Source organism: Plutella xylostella, chromosome 3, assembly GCF_932276165.1.
Source record: "Plutella xylostella chromosome 3, ilPluXylo3.1, whole genome shotgun sequence".
In the NCBI taxonomy this organism is placed as follows: Eukaryota; Metazoa; Arthropoda; class Insecta; order Lepidoptera; family Plutellidae; genus Plutella; species Plutella xylostella.
In genome coordinates this window covers 10,757,447-10,778,977 of record NC_063983.1, presented here as the reverse complement: position 1 = coordinate 10,778,977, position 21,531 = coordinate 10,757,447, and the positions used below count along the sequence as shown (strand labels likewise).

The window sequence follows — 21,531 nt, the reverse complement described above, 5'->3', positions numbered from 1 at the left end:
AAAAATTGAAAGTTAACGAACCAATATAATTATTACAAACCCCATGAAATCGAAACCTAAAAATAGTGATAATGTTAGGTGCACATGTTCATTAAAACCAAAGCGGAGCGCAGCGAAGCGGAGCGGAGCGTTTTTCAAACAGCGGAAACAATACAAGGCACCAGTTTGGGCTATGTAGGGAGACGCTCCGTCAAAGTTAAAGCCAAACGAATATTATTACTTTGTATAAACCTATGCCCGACTGAGCTACCACCGCTCCGAGCGGTGGTAGCTCAGTCGGGTAAGCGCCCGCTTCTCAAGCAAGAGATGCGGGTTCGAATCCCGGCGCTGACATGTACCAATGAGTTCTTTTAACTTAAGTACAATGTATACCATCGCTCTTACGGTGAAGGAAAACATCGTGAGGAAACCTGCATATCTAGATTTAGCACATCTAGATATGTGAACCCACCAACCCGCAGTGGACCAGCGTGGTGGGAAATGGTCCAAGCTTAGGAAGGCAGTTTAGACCTTGGGGATATGCACAAAGGTTCCACTCGAGAGAGCCAGGTGCAGGTACTAACACCCCCACAGAGAATAGAATAGAATAGAATAGAATAACCAATGCCATAGCATTATTAGGCTATTCAAGATTTGGCCATACCATTATTAGGCTAAACAATGTTATGCGAAATAACTTTTTACTAAACGAGATTTATGCCATACGATTTTCGGCGTAACGAGACTTTGACCAAACGTTACTATGCAATACGATATTAGGCAAATAAATCTTATGCCAAAAAAGGTAGAACCAGGAATGAAGGAATGAAGGAATGAAGGAATGAAGGAATGAAGGAATGAAGGAATGAAGGAATGAAGGAATGAAGGAATGAAGGAGTGAAGGAATGAAGGAATGAAGGAATGAAGACGTATGAAGGAATGAAGGAATGAAGGAAGGAATGAAGAAAATGTGACCGTTTAATTTTATAGAAGTTGGGTCTATCTAACCTAAGCATGGCAGATGGCACATACTTCAAATAATAATGATTATATTTTTTGTGGTACGTATTTTATACCGTGTCACAATGGGGTTCAAAATTTATTTATATTTTAGCCGCCAAGATGTCGAGTGGTGGAAAGCGACCCAACAAAGTCGCCGCATCGTACGATATCGTGCGATATCCACGAACAACGCGGATGGCCATCTTACGTTGGACGCTGTTGAGCAGTGCTGGGTTGCGTCGGACACCCGTCAGTCTCTTCGACCAGACAGGTGCTCCGTAGAGGGCCATGGATCGCACGACTCCCGTATAGAGGCGGCGGACTCCTTCGCGAGGACCCCCCAGATTCGGAGGCAGCCCGTGCAAAGCACCAGCTACTTTTTGTATCCGGGGGGCTAACCTTTTGAAGTGTTCCTCGAATGACCAGCGACTATCCAGGACTAGGCCGAGGTAGCGCATGTGCCGTCCTATGGCGATACGAGCATCACCAACTTGCACCGCTAGGTCAGGTGGTTCCCTGCTCCTAGGCAGTTTGTGGAACCACAGCGCCTCGGTCTTGTGGGGCGCTGTTTTGAGACCCAGCTGGTGGATCTTGCCAATCACTCTGGCCACAGCATCTTCCGCCCTTGGTATAGCCTCCTCAAAGGAGGCCCCGTTAGCAACTACCAGTGTGTCGTCGGCGTAACACACTGTGCTAACACCATCTGGGAGCTCAACTCGCAGGACCGCATCGTATGCCAAGCTCCACAGAAGAGGGCCCAACACCGACCCCTATGGAACTCCGCAACTGACATCCCTCCGCGAAAACATACCCTCTCTGCCCGGGTACTTGATATACCTGTTCGACAGGTATGACCCGACTATTCGCTGCAGGTAGGAAGGCAATTGGTGGTACACAAGAGCCTCCCTAATGATTCACCAAGGGATGGAGTTGAACGCATTAACTATATATTTATAACATAACTATATATTTTATAACATATCTATATATTTATGACATTGTCATAAATGGAACTTCCGTCCCCTCAGAAGAATGCAGCTCAAAAAAACGACAGGCCGAATGCCATGTATTGGTCGATTTTGGAACTTTTAAACGTCAAAAAAATCTCCCATTCACTTCACGCACCGCGAGCCGAAACCGAGCCGTAGTTACCGTTTTACAGATGTGTAAGATTTTATTTTGACAAAACCATTATTATGATGAATAAATCCATATAAATAATGAATAAATGAATGTTTATTGGAATCAATAGAACGATCAATGTAATGTGTTAAAAGCTGTGGTTAAAAGTTTAAAGATAAAGATAAGAGCCCATGCCGGAACGTTTTTCTTTTTTCTATGTTTTTTCTTCATTGCACAGAGTTGCTAACGTCAAACCAAACCATAGTTGTCAGACGTGACAGTTGGTCAGCCATACATTGACACATGACAGTCAACAGTCAAAGCTCACAGAGCTAGAGCTGTCAATGCTGTCATTGTCAAGTTCACGTGTTTTTAGTTTAAATTGTAAACAAATCTAAGAATTTGATTATATTTCCCTTCGCGTTTCAAGAAAATTATTCCTACATGACCTAAGGTTATACCAAATTGTAGATAATGGGTAAACGAAAATTTGGCGAAAACGAGGAATCGTCTAAAAAGTTAAAATCAGTGAAATCAAAGGAAGATAAAGATGATGGTCAACATGAAGCTGCGGCAGACCCCCCCGCCGACGCCGCCGCCGCCGGCCCCGGGGCTGACGACTTCGACATCAAGCAATTTAGAAAGGAGTTGGCTTCGGATAAAGGACATATCGTTGGTGAGTAGATAATATTATTTGGATTTTTTGAGGTTATACTTCAGCTACTTACAAAAACCATACTGTGTTATTGGGTAGGGTCTTTTAGAATATAAGCGCAGGATCTTGGGGTTGTTGTTGATGGAATCATACAAGTAGTGGGGGTCCATGGGTTAGTAACAATCGTTTTAAGAGAGGAGTTTTAAAAAAATAAATTATGTTTCTTTTACAATAATAAGTTTGTACCAAATGTAAAGTACTACACCTGTTTCATTATTATATTATGCGAAACCTCAAAAGCGGGTGCAGGGTAATGCCCATGGTTTGGGGTTTCAGAATGGTAGCCCCCTGCAATGAAAATAGAATTTTTTTGTTTTAGGCGCTTTGTGTAGCTTGGCTGGAGAAGTTGTGTAGCCAGTGGGTTTGGATGGTTCACTAGCCGATCCTTGTATGACTTTTCAAATCTCTTTATTTCCTCTTTCACTGTAGTCATTTGAAGATTATCATGCAGCTCATTTGTAGTCAAAAACCAGGGTGCATTTGACACACTCTTTAGGATAGCATTTTGGGCTCGTTGTATGATGTTGATATTGGATATTGAAGCAGAGCCCCACAGCTGTATCCCATAAGTCCATATCGGCTTGATGATAGTGTTATACACAAGGAGTTTATTATCCAAGGACAGCTTAGAGTTCTTGCCAAGTAGCCAGTATAGGCTTTTAAATTTTTTGTTCACCTCATCCCTTTTGGCCTTTATGTGTTTATTCCATAGTAGCTTACGGTCCAGTTGCATTCCTAGGTATTTAACACTATCTTTGTGAGGAAGTATCTGGTTTCCAAGAGAGACTGGTGGGCAGTTTTCTTTTCGAAGAGTGAAAGTTATGTGAGTGGATTTGGACGCGCTTGCACTAATCCTCCATGTTTTAAGCCACAGGTCAATACTGTCCAGTGCTTCTTGCAGTTTTTCTGATGCAACAATGGGGTCTCGGTCACTCGCTAACAGGGCAGTGTCATCTGCAAATGTTGCTGTAGTGACTCCAGGTGTTTCAGGCAGATCAGCTGTGTAAATTGTGTAGAGCACGGGGCCAAGTACTGATCCTTGGGGAACACCGGCTTTTAGTTCGTAGAATCCTGACGTGCAATCAGACTCTCTAACCTGGAACAATCTATCTGACAGGTAAGATTCCAGGAGGCCAAAAAAGTTATGTGGAAGCATCATCTTTATTTTGCATAGCAAGCCCTTGTGCCACACTCTATCGAATGCTTGCTGGATATCTAGGAATGCAGACGAACAATATTCCCTTTGCTCTAGTGATTTCCTTATTTTGTCACACACTCGATGCACTTGTTCCACCGTAGAGTGGCGTTGGCGAAAACCAAATTGATGCTCCGGGACAATTTTTCCTTCTAGTATTGGTCTTATTCTAGATAGTATCAGCTTTTCCAGGAGTTTAGACATAATAGGCAGCAGGCTTATAGGTCTGTATGATGCAGCTTGATCTTCTGGTTTTCCATATTTGTGTATCATAATGATTTGAGATACTTTCCAGTGCTTAGGGAAGTATTCCAAATAGAATATTCTGTTGAATAGCACTGTCAAGAATACAATGGCCTTTTTAGGCAGCTCTAGAAGGACTTTTTTGTCAATGAGGTCGTAACCTGGTGCTTTCCCGTTTTCCAGTCTCTGTATTTCTTTCCTTACTTCGGAGGGAGTAGCTGACTTGACTGGTAGCTCGAGTTGGAATTCATGGCTCAGTGTTTCATTTATGATGCGATCGTCATGACTGGGGTCCGGCCGATTTGGTACGAACACTGCAGCGAGGTGTGCAGCGAATGCGTCTGCCTTCTGTTTGGAGGTTCTCGCCCACTGGTTTAGTTCATCCCGTATCGGTGGTTTCACATTATGAGGTTTATTGTAGTTTTTGGTGGCTTTCCATAGAGAATAGTTTGTATCTGCCTTCACTGTTAATGATTCTAATTTTGATTGGAATGTTTTGTTTTCTAGTTCTGTAATATGTTCTTTTAGCTCACGACTCATTTTGTTAAAGGCGGTTTTGTCGTCTGGATGTCGGCTGTTATGCCATATTCTGCGAAGACGTCTTTTTTCAAGAATCATATTTTTTATTAACGCCGATAGATTTTTGGACTGTTTGTGTACTCTTTCAGTAAAGTGAGTAAATCGCCAGCATGCATTTTGGATAAGGTTGGTTATGTATCTTGTCGCTACTTCTATGGTGATAAATGGTAGCCCCCTGCAATGAAAATAGAATTTAACACTGAAATCTAACCTGGAATCAAAACCAGATAGGTGTGAGGTGCACATGTTTGTTAAAAGCAAAGGAAAGCGCAGAATAGTCTTCAACTTTATTCAATTGGTTCCTGAAAAACCATCTCTCTGCGGCGCTAATCTAGCTGTTTTAGCAAAAATCACTAATGTCAAGCATGTCAGCTACATAATGAATTTTGTTAGTTGTTAACACAGACCTACTACCATTTTTAACTAGTAGTTACATACAAAGGTGATTGCTAAGTAAACATATTCCTTTAAATGGGTTGTAGAGGGAGGCAGTTCCAGTTGATTAAACCTCATAATGCAATATCCGATAGTCAATGAACTGTGTATTGAAGTGTTGTTTTTACTTCTAGCATTTTTTTTGTTTAAAAGCCTATATTTGAAAAACTAGCCATTTATTATATTTACACATTAGCCAACTAATTATAGTACCTAATTAAAAGTGCAATATGCAACTTAATTCAGACACAGTGCTTCAAAATAGTTGAACATAAAAAAAATATATCCAAAAGGTGAAATTAGAAAACTTAATTTTCCAGTAGCATGTTTAGATAATAGCACTGTTCGACAATTATTGTTTTAACTTCACCGTGATTAGACACTGTGTCAAATGTTTTAGCTGAAAAGTTTCACCACACAGTGTTATAGGCAGGGCCGGATTTAGGGGAGGGCAACTGGGGCAACTGCCCCGGGGCCTCCACAAAAGAGGGGCCCACACAATAGAGACTTCGAAAAAAAGGACTAAGTATGTTTTTTTTTTCGAAATCTCTATTGTGGGGGCCCCTCTTTTGTGGAGGCCTGGAACTGGTAAACACGAGACAAAAAAACGCTGCCGTCGCTTTTAGAAATTTTCTTTTGCTGTATTTAACCGACTTAAAAAAAAAGGGCAGTTCTCAATTCGTTGGGATCTTTTTTTTACATTCCTAATGTGAGTTTTCTTTCTTTCATCAACAATTTTTAAAATACTTTCTCTTAACAATAGAAGAAAACTACTAGACATGTCTTTCTTTTTTAAGCTATTAAATAATCAGCTTGATTGTCCACCTTTGTTAAGTAGCATAAATTTAAACATTCCTTTTAAAATGGCAAGAGCTCATGTCTACAAACTGTTCAAGGAGAAACCACACAAGACCAATCTCGGTATGAACAGCCCTATAACCAGGATGATAAAAATGTATAACTCGTTTCCAAAAAACTGTAATTTTGATATTTTTAGTGAACATTTGCATGCGTTTAAACGAAAACTAATCACCTATTTCACACATTTGGATAAACATATTTAAAAATTATTAAACTGTAAACTAACCAACCTCAACTAATTGTTGTACCTACTTAACTAATCTTTGTTTTCATATTTGTTTTTATATTATTTCATGTTGCTATCTTTGTAAGCTGTGGTTACCTATAAGTGGATGGTCACCTGACCTGAAACATCTATTGTTAAATTAATTAAGCTGTTTTTTAATGTAATGTAATGTGTACCATCTGTTGGTGATCCATAAATAAATAAATAAATAAAATAAGATGGATGCTGAAAATCCGCAAGGTAACAGAGGCATTGGTGAAAGTTATCAGAATGATTTAGAACCTAATCTTGGTAATGAGTTGGTTCAATTTGTAGGTATATTTGATCGACTGATACAAAAAGGACTATGGAAAAGACTAATCTCGGGAACAACACTCATGGGCAATGAAAAAGTTCCACTCACAAAATGCGGACACCAAACGACCCCAAATTGTTAAAAATTTTAATTTAAAATTTAAACAAAATATTGCCATTTTTGGTTGGTAATATCCTGATGCTCTGTTAAATGTAGTTCAATTTTGCAGAAGGCATCATTAAGCTAGCCTTTTCCGTTTAGTAATTTGGTGCTTTTGTCAGTGGAACCTTTCATTGCCCGTGAGTGTATTTTACTACCAAATTAGATAAAGAGAGAAGAAGAAAAGAGAAGATCTAATTTCAGTGCTACATTCCCAGACTTTGAAATTGTATTGAAATGTATTTAGTTTAGATGATATCAAATTGCACAGGAGATCGCTTATTTTCATAATTGAAAATTATAAAAAATAGGCTTTGAACCACTATAGGACAAAATCTTCTATCAAAGCTTTCTCTCCTGAGTATTGAAAGTACCTATTCTACTCCGGGAACTGGATTTCCAAAGCTCTGAAGATTCCGTTCATTAACACATTTAATTTCATATAAGTAATTCTCATTTCCGATTATATTTTACATGTTTGTGGCACTTGAACACAAATAAATAATTACAAAAAAAAAAACTTTTTTTTTACTGATTAACTGAAAATTATTTTGGGCCAGGGGGCCTCCACTTTTTTGTTGCCCGGGGCCTCTCGACCTCTAAATCCGGCCCTGGTTATAAGAGAATCTTTCAGTTATTAAATATGACAAACTGTGGCATCTGTGCAGTTGAAAAAGCATTCTCTCATTGAACCGTCATCAAAAGTGCTTACGTAAACATGCTGTCAGACAAGCATTAGGTATTTATTGCTTTAAAATATTTTTTCGGTAAAAAATTAAAAAAAAACATTAAAACTGAAATATCTCAGAAATAGTGCATTATGGGGTACAATAGATTTACCAGACTTTATTTTGTATTTTATTTGTTTTATTTGACTGACTATTTATTGCAAATGCTTTCTCAGTATTGCTAAAACAACAAGATTAGGGGCAGTGCTCTCCTCTTGTGTTAATTTCTTAGGGCCAGTTTTTTGGTCCATAGTTAACTCAACCATCGGTAAATAATCACAAGCATTGGTTAAAAACCAACATGATTTATTATGTAGCTCTGCCATGCTTGTCAACTGACTTGACTAAGGTTAAATGGATTTAACTTATTTTGTTTCATTTTGATCTAAACATCTGAAAAGAAAGTATTGTTTCAAAATTATCTTATTTTTGTTTAAATAGCATCTGTGTTTATTGCTGTTTGTTGTTGCAGCACTGACGCAGTTCGTGTCGAGGTGCGCGGCGGCGGGCGCGGAGGCGGGGCGCGAGCTCGTGCTGCGCTACGTGGCGGCGGGCGGCGGTGCGCTGGAGCTGCTGCGCGGGCTGCGGGGCGCGCCGCCCGGGCCGCCCGCGCCGCCCGCCGCGCTGCCCGCCGCGCGCGCGCTGCTGCTGCTGGTGCAGGCCGCCGGCGCCGCGCCGCACCTGCTGCTGCCGGCCGAGGAGGCGCTGCGCCACCTGCACAACGAGCACGGCGCGCTGCTGGCCGCCATGCTGGGCGAGGCGGCCGGGCCCGCGCTGCGCCGTGCCGCGCTGCAGCTGCTGGCGGCCGCGCTGGCGCTGTCCGCGGAGCTGGCGGCCGACCTGCTGCCGCGCTCGCCGCTCACGCCCGCCGCGCTGCGCCTGCTGGGCGACAAGCCCAACTACAAGGAGCGGGACTGCGTGCGCACGTGCGCGCTGCGGGCCGTGCTGGCGCCGCTGGTGCACGGGCACGCGCCGGCCACGCGCGCGCTGCTGGAGCGTGGGCTGCTGGCGCCGCTGCTGCCCGGCCTGGTGCACGACGAGCCGGCCGAGGTGCTGGCGCTGCTGGAGCTGCTGCGGCGCCACGTGCTGGACGAGCCGCTGCTGTCCAAGAGCCTCAAGCTGCAGGCCTTCCCGCACTCCGCGCTGCAGCAGCTGTTCGCGCTGTTCCGCTGGCGCGGGCCGCCGGGGGCCGACCCCGCCCTGGCGGATCAGCACCGCGCTGCCATCAGCGAGCAGCTGGGCGAGCTGCTGCTGCCGCTGCTCACGTGCCACAAGCGCGGGCTGTACTTCCAGGAGGCGCCGGGCGAGGAGGCGCGCAACCCGAGCGTGGCGCGCGCGCTGCTGGGCCTGCGCCGGCCCTGGGAGCAGCCGGCGGCGCGCGCGCTGCTGCTGGCGGCGGCGCGCTGCCGGCCCGCGCTGCTGCGCCCGCTGCTGCAGCTGCTGGAAGGCGCGCTGGCGCCGGGCGCGGCGGCCTTGGAGCCGGCCGCGCAGTTCCTGGAGGAGCTGCTGGGCGTGGTTAACGCGGCGCTGGCGCGGCGGCTGGCGGGCAGCTGGCGGCCGGCGCGGCTGGCGGGCTGGCTGCGCGGCGCGGCGCTGCCCGTGCCGCTGCTGGCGGTGGCGCGCGCGGCGCTGGGCGGCGGGGAGCTGGGCGCGGCGCTGCGCGGGGCGCGGCTGCTGCGGTGCACGCTGGCGGCGGCGGCGGCGGCGGGCGCGGGGCTGGCGGGGCGGCACCGCGAGGCGCTGCGGGCGCGGCTGGAGCAGTTCCTGCCGCGACACGCGCCGGACGCGGGCGCGCTGGCGGCGCTGCTGCGGCGCGCGCTGCGGGCGCCGGCGGACGCGCTGCCGGGGGGGCGGAGCGGCGCGCTGGCGCTGCTGCTGGACGTGCTGCTGCTGCTGGTGGAGCTGCTGCCGGCGCAGCTCGAGGCGCTGGAGGGGGCGCTCGACATGCAGGTAACTAGAAAGGATAACACCCAAATATTCCGAAAAACTTTTTTCCGAATTTCAAAACACCGAATATATAATTTCAAAATATTGCAATACCGTTTTTTTTAAATACCGAATTATAAAAATCACGAAAATTATAATTTCGAATATTATAATACCGAAGATTTGTTATTACGATTGTTAAATATACGAACGTTAAATAATACGATTACTTCACAAAAAATTAAATACCGATTTATTATAATCACGAAAAATTCAAACCCCGATCGAAAAAATGATATTCGTGATGCGATGAAGCGGAGCGGAGCATTTAACATAATATAGCTTAAAAATACATACATTGTTAAATAGACTATTTCTTGTTAAGCAAGTTACATTCGGGGATTTGTATTTTCAGAATATTAAAACTTCGGTATTCGTAATTTTAACAATTCGATATAATAATAAATCGTACATTTGAAACATCGAAATTATAATATTAGGAAAATTGATTTTCGTAATAGTAATCAATCTGTTGTTAGTTTCGTTTATCAACTATTCGTCATTTTAGTTATTCGGAAACTTGAAATCCGGCTCGAAGGACCAACTAGTCAAGTAAAACTCTTTATTTTAGGATCACACACAAATCTTTATTGGAAGTATAGGAAGTCTTATATGGTGGTTGCTAAACACAACCATACCGCGATGTAGCATGTGTCACACCAGCGCCATCTAGTGAAAATCGCGGTAAACAAATTCTTTAAACAATGTGCATTATTCGGAACTATGTAAATCCTAATTTTATTTATTTATTTATTAGGTTTTTCAACAGACACACACTTTACATTTATAAAAAGAAAACATCACAATACATGCCACAGTGGGCATCCAATTACAGAAAAACACAGCATTTACAACACAATCGAGCAAAACTTATGCATTATTAGCCGGCATATATTGTATATATTTTATAGGTATAGGTTTATATATTATCTATTAGTATATTGTATAAGTATAAATTGTTGTAGGATATTATATTTAAGTAGTACATATTTAGTTTTCTTCGCTGAAATTGTCTTAAATAAGTTCTTTTTTTTTTTTTTGCACTCCCATACAATTTACTCCCTGTACCTCCTGTAGGTTGACTGGTAGAAAATGCTTTTAGCATTAAGTCCACCTAATTGTACATAATTACTTTTGTATATTGTGCAATGAAGAATAAATAATAATAATAATAATAACGCGGCAGGGCAGCTTGTGGCGAGCTGTTGGGCATTAGCGACCCCACCCACCCGATGCCGGGGAGAACCCCTGTTCCTCATCTCTAGCTTGCCTTTATTGGTTGTCCAGAGTGAACACTGACGAGGAACAGGATCTCCCACCTCTTGCTTGCCTTCATTGGCTGGCTTGAGTGGTGTACCGCTAGAGCAGAAATGCTCGGAGGAAGGAAGTATATCCAGTAAGTGCTTGTAGGGGTCTTGACCGGCATCCGCGATTGCTCTGAGAGCCTTGGTATACCTCTCCACCCTCAGCACCTCATGCCATGTTGCCCCCTTGTTGCTACGTCACTGTAATGTGCTAGCGACTGTTTTGGGGGGCCCATTTAATGTGTGTGCGAGTCACCCCCTGCCTTTTTATCCGTATGTGAAACATATAGGTCCAGGCAGGGGCCATAGTCCTTCCATAGTCCCAGATACCCAGTCCATTTAGCACCCCATGCCATAACCCTGTTTTAGTTTTCTCCATATCCTACAATAGTCCTGCACTAACCGGGGATTTTCCTTGGGTTCACTTCTATAGTTTTCACAAGGAAAATCGTCGGTTAGTGTCACATTTCTTAGATTAATGTTGTCAAAAGGGCCTCTACATGTTGGCTTCGGCCCCATGCACGCCTTCCAAATGTCCGGGACCCCATGGTCCCGAGATGGTAACGACACAACATAATAATAATAATAATATAACTTAATACCTTAAATTTATACAAGTTAAAACTAAACATTTAGGGTAAGGTTGCGTATATTGGACCACTTAACTTCTAATAGCTATATAAATTTAATTATGTATCATATTCATAAGTTTTATATATAAGGTTGCCTTCTTTGGACCAGGGTATCCTTTATTGGACCTCTCAGTTTCCATGATTGGACTTCGATAGAATTGTCTCAGTGGTCCAATCAAGGAAAAGCTAAAGTAATGAATAGGTTATCTTTAGAAAAAATATTTTCCATTTACTAATTATCAAATTTTTATGTCCCCCGGAAGTTTATGATATCGTTTTATTATCTTACACAACTTACTATAGATATATAATATAGAGAGATGTAATTTTATCTTTTCAAATGTAGGCGTGTAAAAGTTTTAGTAGTTATTTTGGAGCCAAGTATACAGCCCGGAAAGTAAGTTTTTCGACCGAGGGTGTTTAGGTTTACATTAGTTGATGACTTAATTAGTTTGACGCTTTTGAAGTTAAATCTGATTTTTCCCCCTGTCAGGAGCTGCTTGATACTGCGGAGGCGCTGGACGACGGCGGGGAGGGGGAGGGGGAGGGGGGCGACGTGCGGTTGAAGGTGGTGTCGCTGTGGCTGGCGCGGGACGCGGGCGCGGGGGGCGGGCCGCTGCTGCCGCGCCTGCTGCCCGCGCTGCTGGGGGCGCACCGCCGCGCGCCCGCCGCCGCCGCACCCGCGCTGCGCCGCTGCCTGGCGCGCGCCGGCCTGCTGCCCGACGAGGCCGAGCAGCACGCGCTGCTGCACTGCCTACAGGCGACCCGCCCGCCCGCCGCGCCGCTGGCCCGCGCGCTGCTGCATGCGCTGCAGCAGCCGCCGGGGGGGGGAGGGCGCCGCGGAGGGGGGGCAGGACGTGGAGGCGCTGCTGGCAGGGCTGGCTGGCGACGCGCCCGCGCCCGCGCCGCCGCCGCGCGCGCCCGGCCCGCTGCTGCGCGCCTGCCTCGCCTACACCGACGCCCACGAGGAGGACAAGGAGCCGCTGCAGGAGTTCCTGGCGCTGTACGCGGCGGCGCTGCTGCACTGCACGCGGTCCGTGGAGGCGGTGCTGGCGGCGCTGGGCCGCGGGGGGCGGGGGGCGCGGTGCTACGTGGCGGGCTGGGCCAGCGCGCCCGCGCCGCCGCCTGACCCGGCGCTGCTGCCCGTGTGGCGCGCCGTGATGGAGGACGGCCCCGCGCCGGGTGCGGCGGACGAGGCGGCGGCGGACGAGGTGGCGCTGGCGGTGCGCGCGCAGTACGCGGGCTTCCTGCTGGCGCGGCTGGCGGCGCTGGGGGCGCTGACCGCGGCGCGCGCGGAGCGGCTGGGCGAGCAGCTGGACGCGCTGCTGGCGGCGGCGGGCGCGCTGCCGGGCGGGGGCGGGGCCGCCCTGCGCGCCGTGCTGCGCTGCCCGCATGTGCTAGCAGTGTACTCGCCACTAGCGGGGGACGCCGCGACCGCCGTGGTGCTGCGCGTACTGCGGGGGCTGCGGGCCGGCGGGGGTGGGGGTGGGGGGGACCTGCTGGAGCCCTACCAGGTGAAGACGTATGAGGAACTGAGCGCGGCCGCGGCGGGGGTCCTCGCGGGGGACGCGCCGGGGGCGGCACTGGCGGGGGCCGGGCTGCGCGCGGGGGACGAGGCGCGCCTGGTGGAGGCGCTGTGCGGGGCGGGGGCGGCGGGTGGCGCGGGGGCGCTGCGCCTGCTGGCGGCCCTGCTGCAGCAGCACGAGCTGCCGGCGCGCGCGCTGCAGCGGCTGCTGGCGCACTACGGGGCGCTGCTGGTGGCGCCGCCGCCGGCGCTGGGCGAGGTGGAGCTGGCGCTGGCGGGCGCGCTGCAGCGGGCGCCGCAGCACGCGCGCCTCGTGGGCGAGGAGCTGTTCACCGCGCTGCTGGCCGCGCCGCCGCGCCGCGAGGCCGTGCAGCTGGCGGCCGCCGCGCTGCGCCTGCAGCCCGCGCTGGCCCCCGCGCTGCTCGCCGCGCTGCGCCGCCCGGAGCCGCCGCCGCGGGAGACGGCGCTGCCGCTGGCGGAGGCGCTGCTGGCGCACGGCGCGCTGCCGGCGGACGTGGCGGAGCGGCTGTGGGCGGAGCACGGGGCGGCGGCGCTGCGCGCGGTGGAGCGGCCGCACAAGGCGGGGCGGCTGCTGGCCGGCTGCTGGCGGCTGCTGCGCGAGCTGCTGCTGGGCGGCGCGGACGGCGGCGCGCTGCTGGAGCGCACGCACAAGTGGGAGGGGGGGGCGGAGTGGGCGGCGGCGCTGCTGGAGGCGGCGTGGCTGGGCGCGGCGGCGCGCGGGGAGGGCTCGCCCGCGCGCCTGCAGCACTACGTGTGCACGCTGCTGGGGGCGGGGGCCGCGGGGGCGGGGGCGCTGCTGCGCGCGGCGCGGCTGGCGTGCCCCCCGCCCGCCGCCGCCGCCGCCGCCGTGCTCGCCAGCAGCGCCTGGAACCATTACTGTCGGAACACGCTCAAGCAGGTAAACTTTCAGAAAATATTTATTACAATAATAATAATAATATAGCCATTTATTTCCAAATTATCTACAGTTATTCTTAAATAACATAGTTTGCAAATCATAATATTAAATTAACATGCATTTTACTTAATTAATTAATGTTATAAACTCTATAATTAAATTTATAATAAAATAATAATAATTCATGCACTTTATACATTTTGAATGTTTAATTAAATAATTGTTATTTATTGAAAAATAATTTGGTCACCCATTGCTGGGTAAAGGCCACATCCATGTCTTTCCATTGTCCCCGTTGCCTTGCTTGCCTTTGCCAAGTGTTGCCTGCTACTCTGAAAATGTCGACGACCCATCGTCTCTTCTGTCGACAAGGAGTGAGACAGGGGATGTGATATCTTTGAAACTGTTCACTAATGCATTGGAAGATGTCTTTAAGACGTTTAACTTGTACAGACATGGCATATGTATAAATGGCGAGTACATTTATCATACCTCCGCTTCGCGAAAGACATCGTTATTGTGGCAGAATCTCTGCAGGAACTCAGCTAAATGCTAAGTGGCCTAAATGCTGCTTCCCGACGTGTAGGCCTCGGTATGAACTTGGACAAGACGAAAGTCATGTACCTAGGTACAATGCTCATATCAAACCGAAGCCGGTCATCGTTGGTGAGGCAACAATCGAAGTTGTGTAAGAATATGTCTACCTCGGGCAGACTATTCGGCTAGGCAGAAGCAACTTCGACAAGAAGGCTGCAAGGCGCATCCAACAGGGTTGGGCTGCATTTGGAAAAAATCGTCACATATTCTCCTCGGCTATTCCTCAGAGCCTGAAGACAAAAGTCTATAACCATTGCTTCCTACCAGTGATGACGTATGGTGCCGAGACGTGGACACTGACGCAAGGACTGGTCCACCGATTTAAAGTAGCTCAGGATGCTATGGAGAGAGCTATGTATGCTTGGGGTTTCTCTGAAGGATCATATCAGAAATGAGGTTATCCGTCAGAGGACTAAGGTTACCGACATAGCTGACAAAATATGCAAGCTGAAGTGGCAGTGGGCTGGTCATATCTTCCGAAGAACCGATGACCGTTGGGGTATACGAGTTCTCGAGTGGAGACCACGAACAGGCAAACGCAGCATGGGAGGCCTTCCTATCTGGTTCAAAGACGACAACCACAAATATTTTTTTATCGTAAAACCAGGTTGCCCATTTTGTCTTTTACATTTTCATTTCACCCTTACAGACTTTTATTCAAGATATTTAAATGCTCAAATAAGTTAGAAAGAAAAGATAATTTAAAAATAAATTCCAGGTCCCAATGCTATTAGTCCTGAAATTAAATCGGATAAGTAGGTATGTACTTCGAATCCTAATCATGGATACCATAAATACGTAATAAATTGGTATTAGATAAAAATCAAAAGGGTCAAGGGGGTCGCGAAATATTTTTTTATACCAGGGGGGTCGCATCATGAAAAAGGTTGAAAAACACTGCTAATTTAACTAACTTAATCGTAATGATGTAACCTAACCCTACTTTATACCAACCTACAACTTCCGAAACCGAACTAAGAAATATTTATTATTGCAATGTACTTTACTCGACGTCAATAACAATAATACTTACGCGACGTGAAAATTATTTTACTTTCGACTTCCGTGCTTAAATTATCATTCAGTGAATAAGTGAAAATAAAGTTATGGTTGATGGTTGATGGTATATCGTTAACAGTAATCCAGCATTCAATGATAATTCGCATCTATTACTATACTCATAAATACCATAACCCTGTGCATTGCATCGCTTAAACGTTAATGGAGCATTCAACGATAATTCGCATCTGTTACTATAGACATAAATACCATAACCCTGTGCATTACATTGCTTAAACGATAATGAATAACCGTGTCCTTGAATTTGGCCGCCTCGCGCCTTGGCGATCAATTTGTTCTCATCGAAAATCATAGAGGGCGTTGCAAGTCAAATACGGACGGTCGGTATATTGACGAACTTTTTAAATTATCAATATCAATTTAATGAAATTATGTTAATGTAGTTAATTAATAAATATAATTAATGTAATAAATTAATGAATTAAACCATTAACGATCACCCCTACTATGGAGTAAGAGGACAAGCACTTGAGATAAATTTATGATCTAGGTACCTAGAGAACAGACGGAAATCAATAATTTATTGAATCAAAATTAAAATCAATTGAAAGGAAAAATCTGCAAATCAGACATTGTCAAATCAAATCAAATATATTTATTTATTGTAATAAAAAACATGTTACAGTAAGACACACAGCTCTATTCTATTCTATTCTATTCTCTATGGAGGTAACAGTACCTGCACCTGGCTCTCTCGAGTGGAATCTTATTTATTTATTTATTGATTAGGTTTTTCAACAGACACACACTTTACATTTATAAAAAGAAAACATCACAATACATGCCACAGTGGGCATCCAATTACAGAAAAACACAACATTTACAACACAATCGAGCAAAACTTATGCACTAATAGCCGGCATATAACTTAATATCTTAAATTTATACAAGTTAAAACTAAACATTTTACATAACAAATTTTACATGATTTTTTTATGAATTAAGTACTTAATAAAAGATTTTTTTTGAATTTTTCTAAACGACATGAAAACAGATCAAATTTTTGCGGGTCTTTTACAAAAAGTTCGTTATGCTGTCTACATATTCTGTTTAAAATTGAGAATTTTCCAACATTAGTTTTTGCAGCACGAATATAAAATGGACGATAGTTTGCAATGCGAGCACCACGACGCGGAACAACTATGTTAAGTTTAGAAAGCAGAAGAGGACACATAACTTTGTTGTTGAAAATTTTGTAGAGGAATATCTGATCAGCGTTTCGACGTCTATCTTCTAGCGAAAGTAAATTAAAATAACGTAATCGTTCATAGTAATGCGCCAGACTACGACGTTTGTCTTGATGTCCACTCAGATAGTACAGAAAACGTCTTTGTACTCGTTCGATTCTTTCTATATGGCAATTATAGTGAGGGTTCCAAATGGTAGAACAGTATTCTAGAGAACTACGGACCAATGCACAATAAGCTATTTTAAGAGTATTTTCATTTCTGAACTCACGGCAATTTCGCCATATGAAACCTAACATAGCGAGGCTTTTTTTTACTATATTATTTGTATGGACATTGAAGGTTAAGCGATCATCAATAGTAACCCCCAGGTCTTTTATTTCTGTAACTTTATCGAGTGTTTTCCCGTCTAGTCCATAAGAAGCTAAAATTGGTGATTTTTTTTTTGTAAAGGATATATATTTACATTTTTTTGTGTTCAGAGGTAATTTGTTCACGATACTCCATTGTAAAACCTGTGAAAGATCCTTCTGCAAAAGTATTACATCACTGGAGCTTCTAATGGGCCTATATAATTTAAGGTCATCTGCAAAAAAAGAATAGTGGGAGCTTTGAATAATGTCAGCAAGATCATTTATAAAGACCAAAAATAGCTTTGGACCGAGATTTGAACCCTGTGGAACGCCAGACGGAGCCGCAAACGGAGAGGACTCATATCCAGCAACTACAACTTTTTGACTTCTATTTGTGAGATATGAATTAAACCATTTCAATAGTTTGCCATGGACTCCGATACAGCTGAGTTTGTTAAGCAGGATTTTATGGTTTACTCGATCGAAGGCTTTACTTATATCAGTGTAAATGGCGTCAACTTGCAATCCCTGATCTATGTATTCCTGGAGGTCTGATATATAACATGCTAAGTTTGTATTTGTTGACTTATTTTTGAGGAAGCCATGCTGATTAATATTTATTATAGGGTCAAGCATTTGTGTAAAAGTGGGACTTACGACTGCTTCAAATACTCTTTTTGCATATTATATTATATTAATCTTTGTGCATATCCCCAAGGTCTAAACTGCTTTCCTAAGCTTGGACCATTTTTCCCACCACGCTGGTCCACTGCGGGTTGGTGGGTTCACATATCTAGATGTGCTAAATCTATGTAGATATGCAGGTTTCCTCACGATGTTTACCTTCACCGTAAGAGCGATGGTATACATTGTACTTAAATACAGAAAAGAACTCATTGGTACATGTCAGCGCCGGGATTCGAACCCGCATCTCTGGCGTGAGAAGCGGGCGCTTACCCGACTGAGCTACCACCGCTCCTGACACACAGCTAATTATATTATATTTTTAACTTGTATGTAATTTTATGAATGAATAAAAAATGTCTTGAAATGAAACTCAGAATTACCGCAACTCTGTCAAGTACATACGAGCGAATGGTCCCGTACCCCACTGGTTATTGGGAGGTGGTTCTAAAAAGGAATGAGCATAACAATGGTGATGTCTTTGGCAGTTTTGGGAAATCGGTTCAAAATGAAAAGTATGATTTTTGGACCACATTTCTTAAAATTAAAGCGGCTATAAATCGAAAACCAGCTCTAAAGGCTAAAAATCTGTTATGTGTAAGTTTCAAATGCTTAGTTAGTAAGTGTGTGTGTGTATTGTGTTGCAGGGTCTGTCGCTGGAGTGCGCGGACGAGGCGGGCGCGGCGGCGGCGCTGGGCGTGCTGGCGGCGCTGGCGGCGTGGTACCCGCCCGGGGACGCCGGCGCCGAGGCGCTGTTCCAGCTGGTGACCGAGCACTCGGACCTGGTGCCGCTGCTGCTGGGCGGGGGCGGGGAGCGGCGCGCGCGCGTGCTGGCGCTGCTGCTGGCGCTGGCGGCGCGCTGCCCGGGCGGCCGGCGCGCGCAGCACGTGCCGCTGTGGCTGGCGGCGTACCGCGCCACGCGCGCGCCGGCCGACCGCCTGCTGCTGCAGCTGCTGCGCGTGTACGAGCGCGGCGGCGCGCCCCCCCCGCGCCCGCTGCTGTGGGGCCCGGCGGCGGCGCGCCACTACGCGCTGCGCGGGCGCCGCTCGCTGCTGGCCGCGCCCTCCGCGCTGCAGCAGGTGCAGCTGTTCGACAAGGACACGGTGGAGCGCACGGTGCGGCGCTTCCCGCGCGCCGCCGACCTCACGTACGAGTACTCGCTGCCCGCGCCCGGCGCCGCGCCGCGCGAGCCCGAGGCGCTGCTGCTGGCGCTGCAGGCGGACGGGCTGGCGGGGGCGGGGGGCGCGGGGGGGGACGCGCGCCGCCTGCTGCTGCAGGACAAGTACGCGGAGAGCGCGGACGTGCTGCGGCGCGCGGGGGGCGGCGGCGGGGAGGACGAGGCGCGCGGGGGGGAGGTGTACGACCCGCTGTTCGTGCTGCCGCTGCTGTCGGCGGCGCTGGCGCCGGGGGCCGCGGGGGCCACGGCGCGCCTGCTGCGCTGGGGGCTGGTGTCGCTGTGCGTGCGCGCGCTGGGCGCGGGGGGCGAGGGCGGCGCGGGGGACGCGGGGGCGGCGGGGGAGGTGCGCGCCGCCGCGCTGCACGTGCTGCACCGCTTCTGTCAACAACTCGACACTGACACGTGAGTGTCAAATTACCTACATTACTTTATTTTCTCCAGAACATTTTAGAACTTCTACGATGTACTACCTTGCGATAAACTGCTTACTGAAACGATTAGACAACCATGCCAGGGCATTATGTACTCGTATTTGTGGTATCTATGTGGGCCAGAAGTCTGCTAAGGAATGGCGGCTCAATGCTGTGTCGTCTCGATGGTTTTCCAACTTTAGGTATCCGTTTTCTCTAGGATGATTAGTCCCACTAGTGCAATATGAAGCACTTAACAATTATTGTGAATGTTTATCAACGTTAGTGGTTACTTGAGGCCCTGTACAGTTCCCACATTAAACTGTTGATCTGTTTGCAGCCGCCACAAGAAGGACAAGCTGCTGGTGACGGAGTTCATCGAGCTGCTGCGGCAGACGCTGCAGGCGGCGCCCCCCGCCCCCGCCGCGCCCCCCGCGCCCCCCGCGCTGCCGCCCGTGCTGGCGCTGCACCTGGCGCTGTGCCTGCAGGCGGCCGTGTCGCCCGCGCACGCCGCCTACTCGGTCGCCAACAACTACCTGATCGCGCGGCGCCGCGCCGACCTGCACACGCTGCCCGACTTCCTGGCGCTGTTCCACTCGGGCGCGGGCGGCGGCGAGGCGGGGGCGGGGGCGGGCGCGCGGCGCTGGGCGCTGGCCACGCTGCAGCACGGCGCTGCGGGCGAGGCGGACGCGGCGCTCGTGTTCCGCTCCATGGCCGCCAAGATGATGATGGACTGGGCGGGGGCGCGCGCGTGCGACCGCGCCAGCGCCGGCGCCGTGCTGCGCGCGCTGGCCGCGCTGGCCGCCTGCCCGCGCACGGCGCGCACGCTGTTGCACGGCCACGGGCTGCTGGCCTGGCTGCGCGCCCGCGCCCGCGAGCCCGCGCCGCGCGCCGCCGAGCTGCTGCTGCTGCTGCGCGCGCTGCTGCGGGGCGCCCGCCTGGAGGCGCTGCGGGCGGCGCGAGGGGCGGGGCTGCTGGCGGGGGGGGCGCCGCGCGAGGACGTGGCGCTTCAGCGCGCGCTGCTGGCGGCGGCGCTGGCGGCGCGCGCGGCGGCCGAGCCCGCGCAGCTGCTGGCCGTGGCGCGGCTGGCGTGCCCGCGCGCGCTGAAGGCGCTGAGCCGGCGGCAGATGGCGCAGCTGGTGGCGGCGTGCTCCCCCCCCGCCCCCGCCCCCGCGGCGCGGCTGCTGGCGCGCGCGCTGGCCGCCCCCGCGCTGCTGCGCTCCTCGCTGCTCCGCGACCTCGACCCGCACTGCGCTGAGCTCAAGGCGCTGCTCGAGACATACCTGCAGTGAACTCGCGACACACGACACTGATACAATTGAGTGTGTATAGAACTGTGCTACTATTATCTACGTATAGATGTAAGAATAAATGTAATTATTTGATACCTACTGTTAGTGAATACAAAAATAAACTTATTTGTTACTTTTTTATTCATGTTTCTACGAATATGTAAGAAAATATTGTTAATGACTGCCATTAGACATTATTAATTAAAACGGAACGGAATTAATTTACTTAAACGCAATATTGAATCAATCTATTATATTTAATTTATTTGAGCACAAATCCGTTAAAAATACTTTATCAATCGGGCATCATCAGCCAATAATCATCCACTGCTGGACATAGGCCTCTCCCAAGGAGCGGCACAACACTCGGTCCTAGGCCTTCCTCATCCAACCACTACCCGCCACCCGCCTAAGGTCATCAGTCCAGCGGGCAGGAGGGCGTCCCACGCTGCGTTTGCCTGTTCGTGGTCTCCACTCGAGAACTCGTCTACCCCAAAGGTTATCGGTTCTTCGGCAGATATGACCAGCCCACTGCCACTTCAGCTTGCATATTTTGACAGCTATGTCGGTAACCTTAGTCCTCGGAGGGATAACCTCATTTCTGATACGATCCATCAGAGAAACCTCAAGCATAGCTCTCTCCAATAGCACGCTGAGCGACTTTAAATCGGTGGACCAGTCCTACCGTCAGTGTCCACGCCTCTGAACCATACGTCATCACGGGCAGGACGCACTGGTTGAAGACTTTTGTCTTCAGGCTCTGAGGAATGGACGAGGAGAATGCAGGAGCCCAACCCAGTGGGATGTCCCTTGCAGCCTCCTTGTCGAAGTTGATTCTGCCTAGCC

At 48.6% G+C, this 21,531-nt stretch overlaps 1 protein-coding gene across 1 annotated transcript; it reads left to right on the top strand.

The window, feature by feature from the left end:
• Nucleotides 1-2,411: 2,411 nt before the first annotated feature.
• Nucleotides 2,412-20,822, top strand: LOC119693506. Its single transcript, XM_038117215.2, is given in 6 exon segments — nt 2,412-2,779; nt 8,012-9,489; nt 11,955-12,380; nt 12,382-13,905; nt 18,454-19,385; nt 19,734-20,822. Coding segments are annotated over 6 exon segments (5,514 nt in total). The 5' UTR covers nt 2,412-2,577; the 3' UTR covers nt 20,686-20,822.
• The last annotated feature ends 709 nt before the right edge of the window (nt 20,823-21,531 follow it).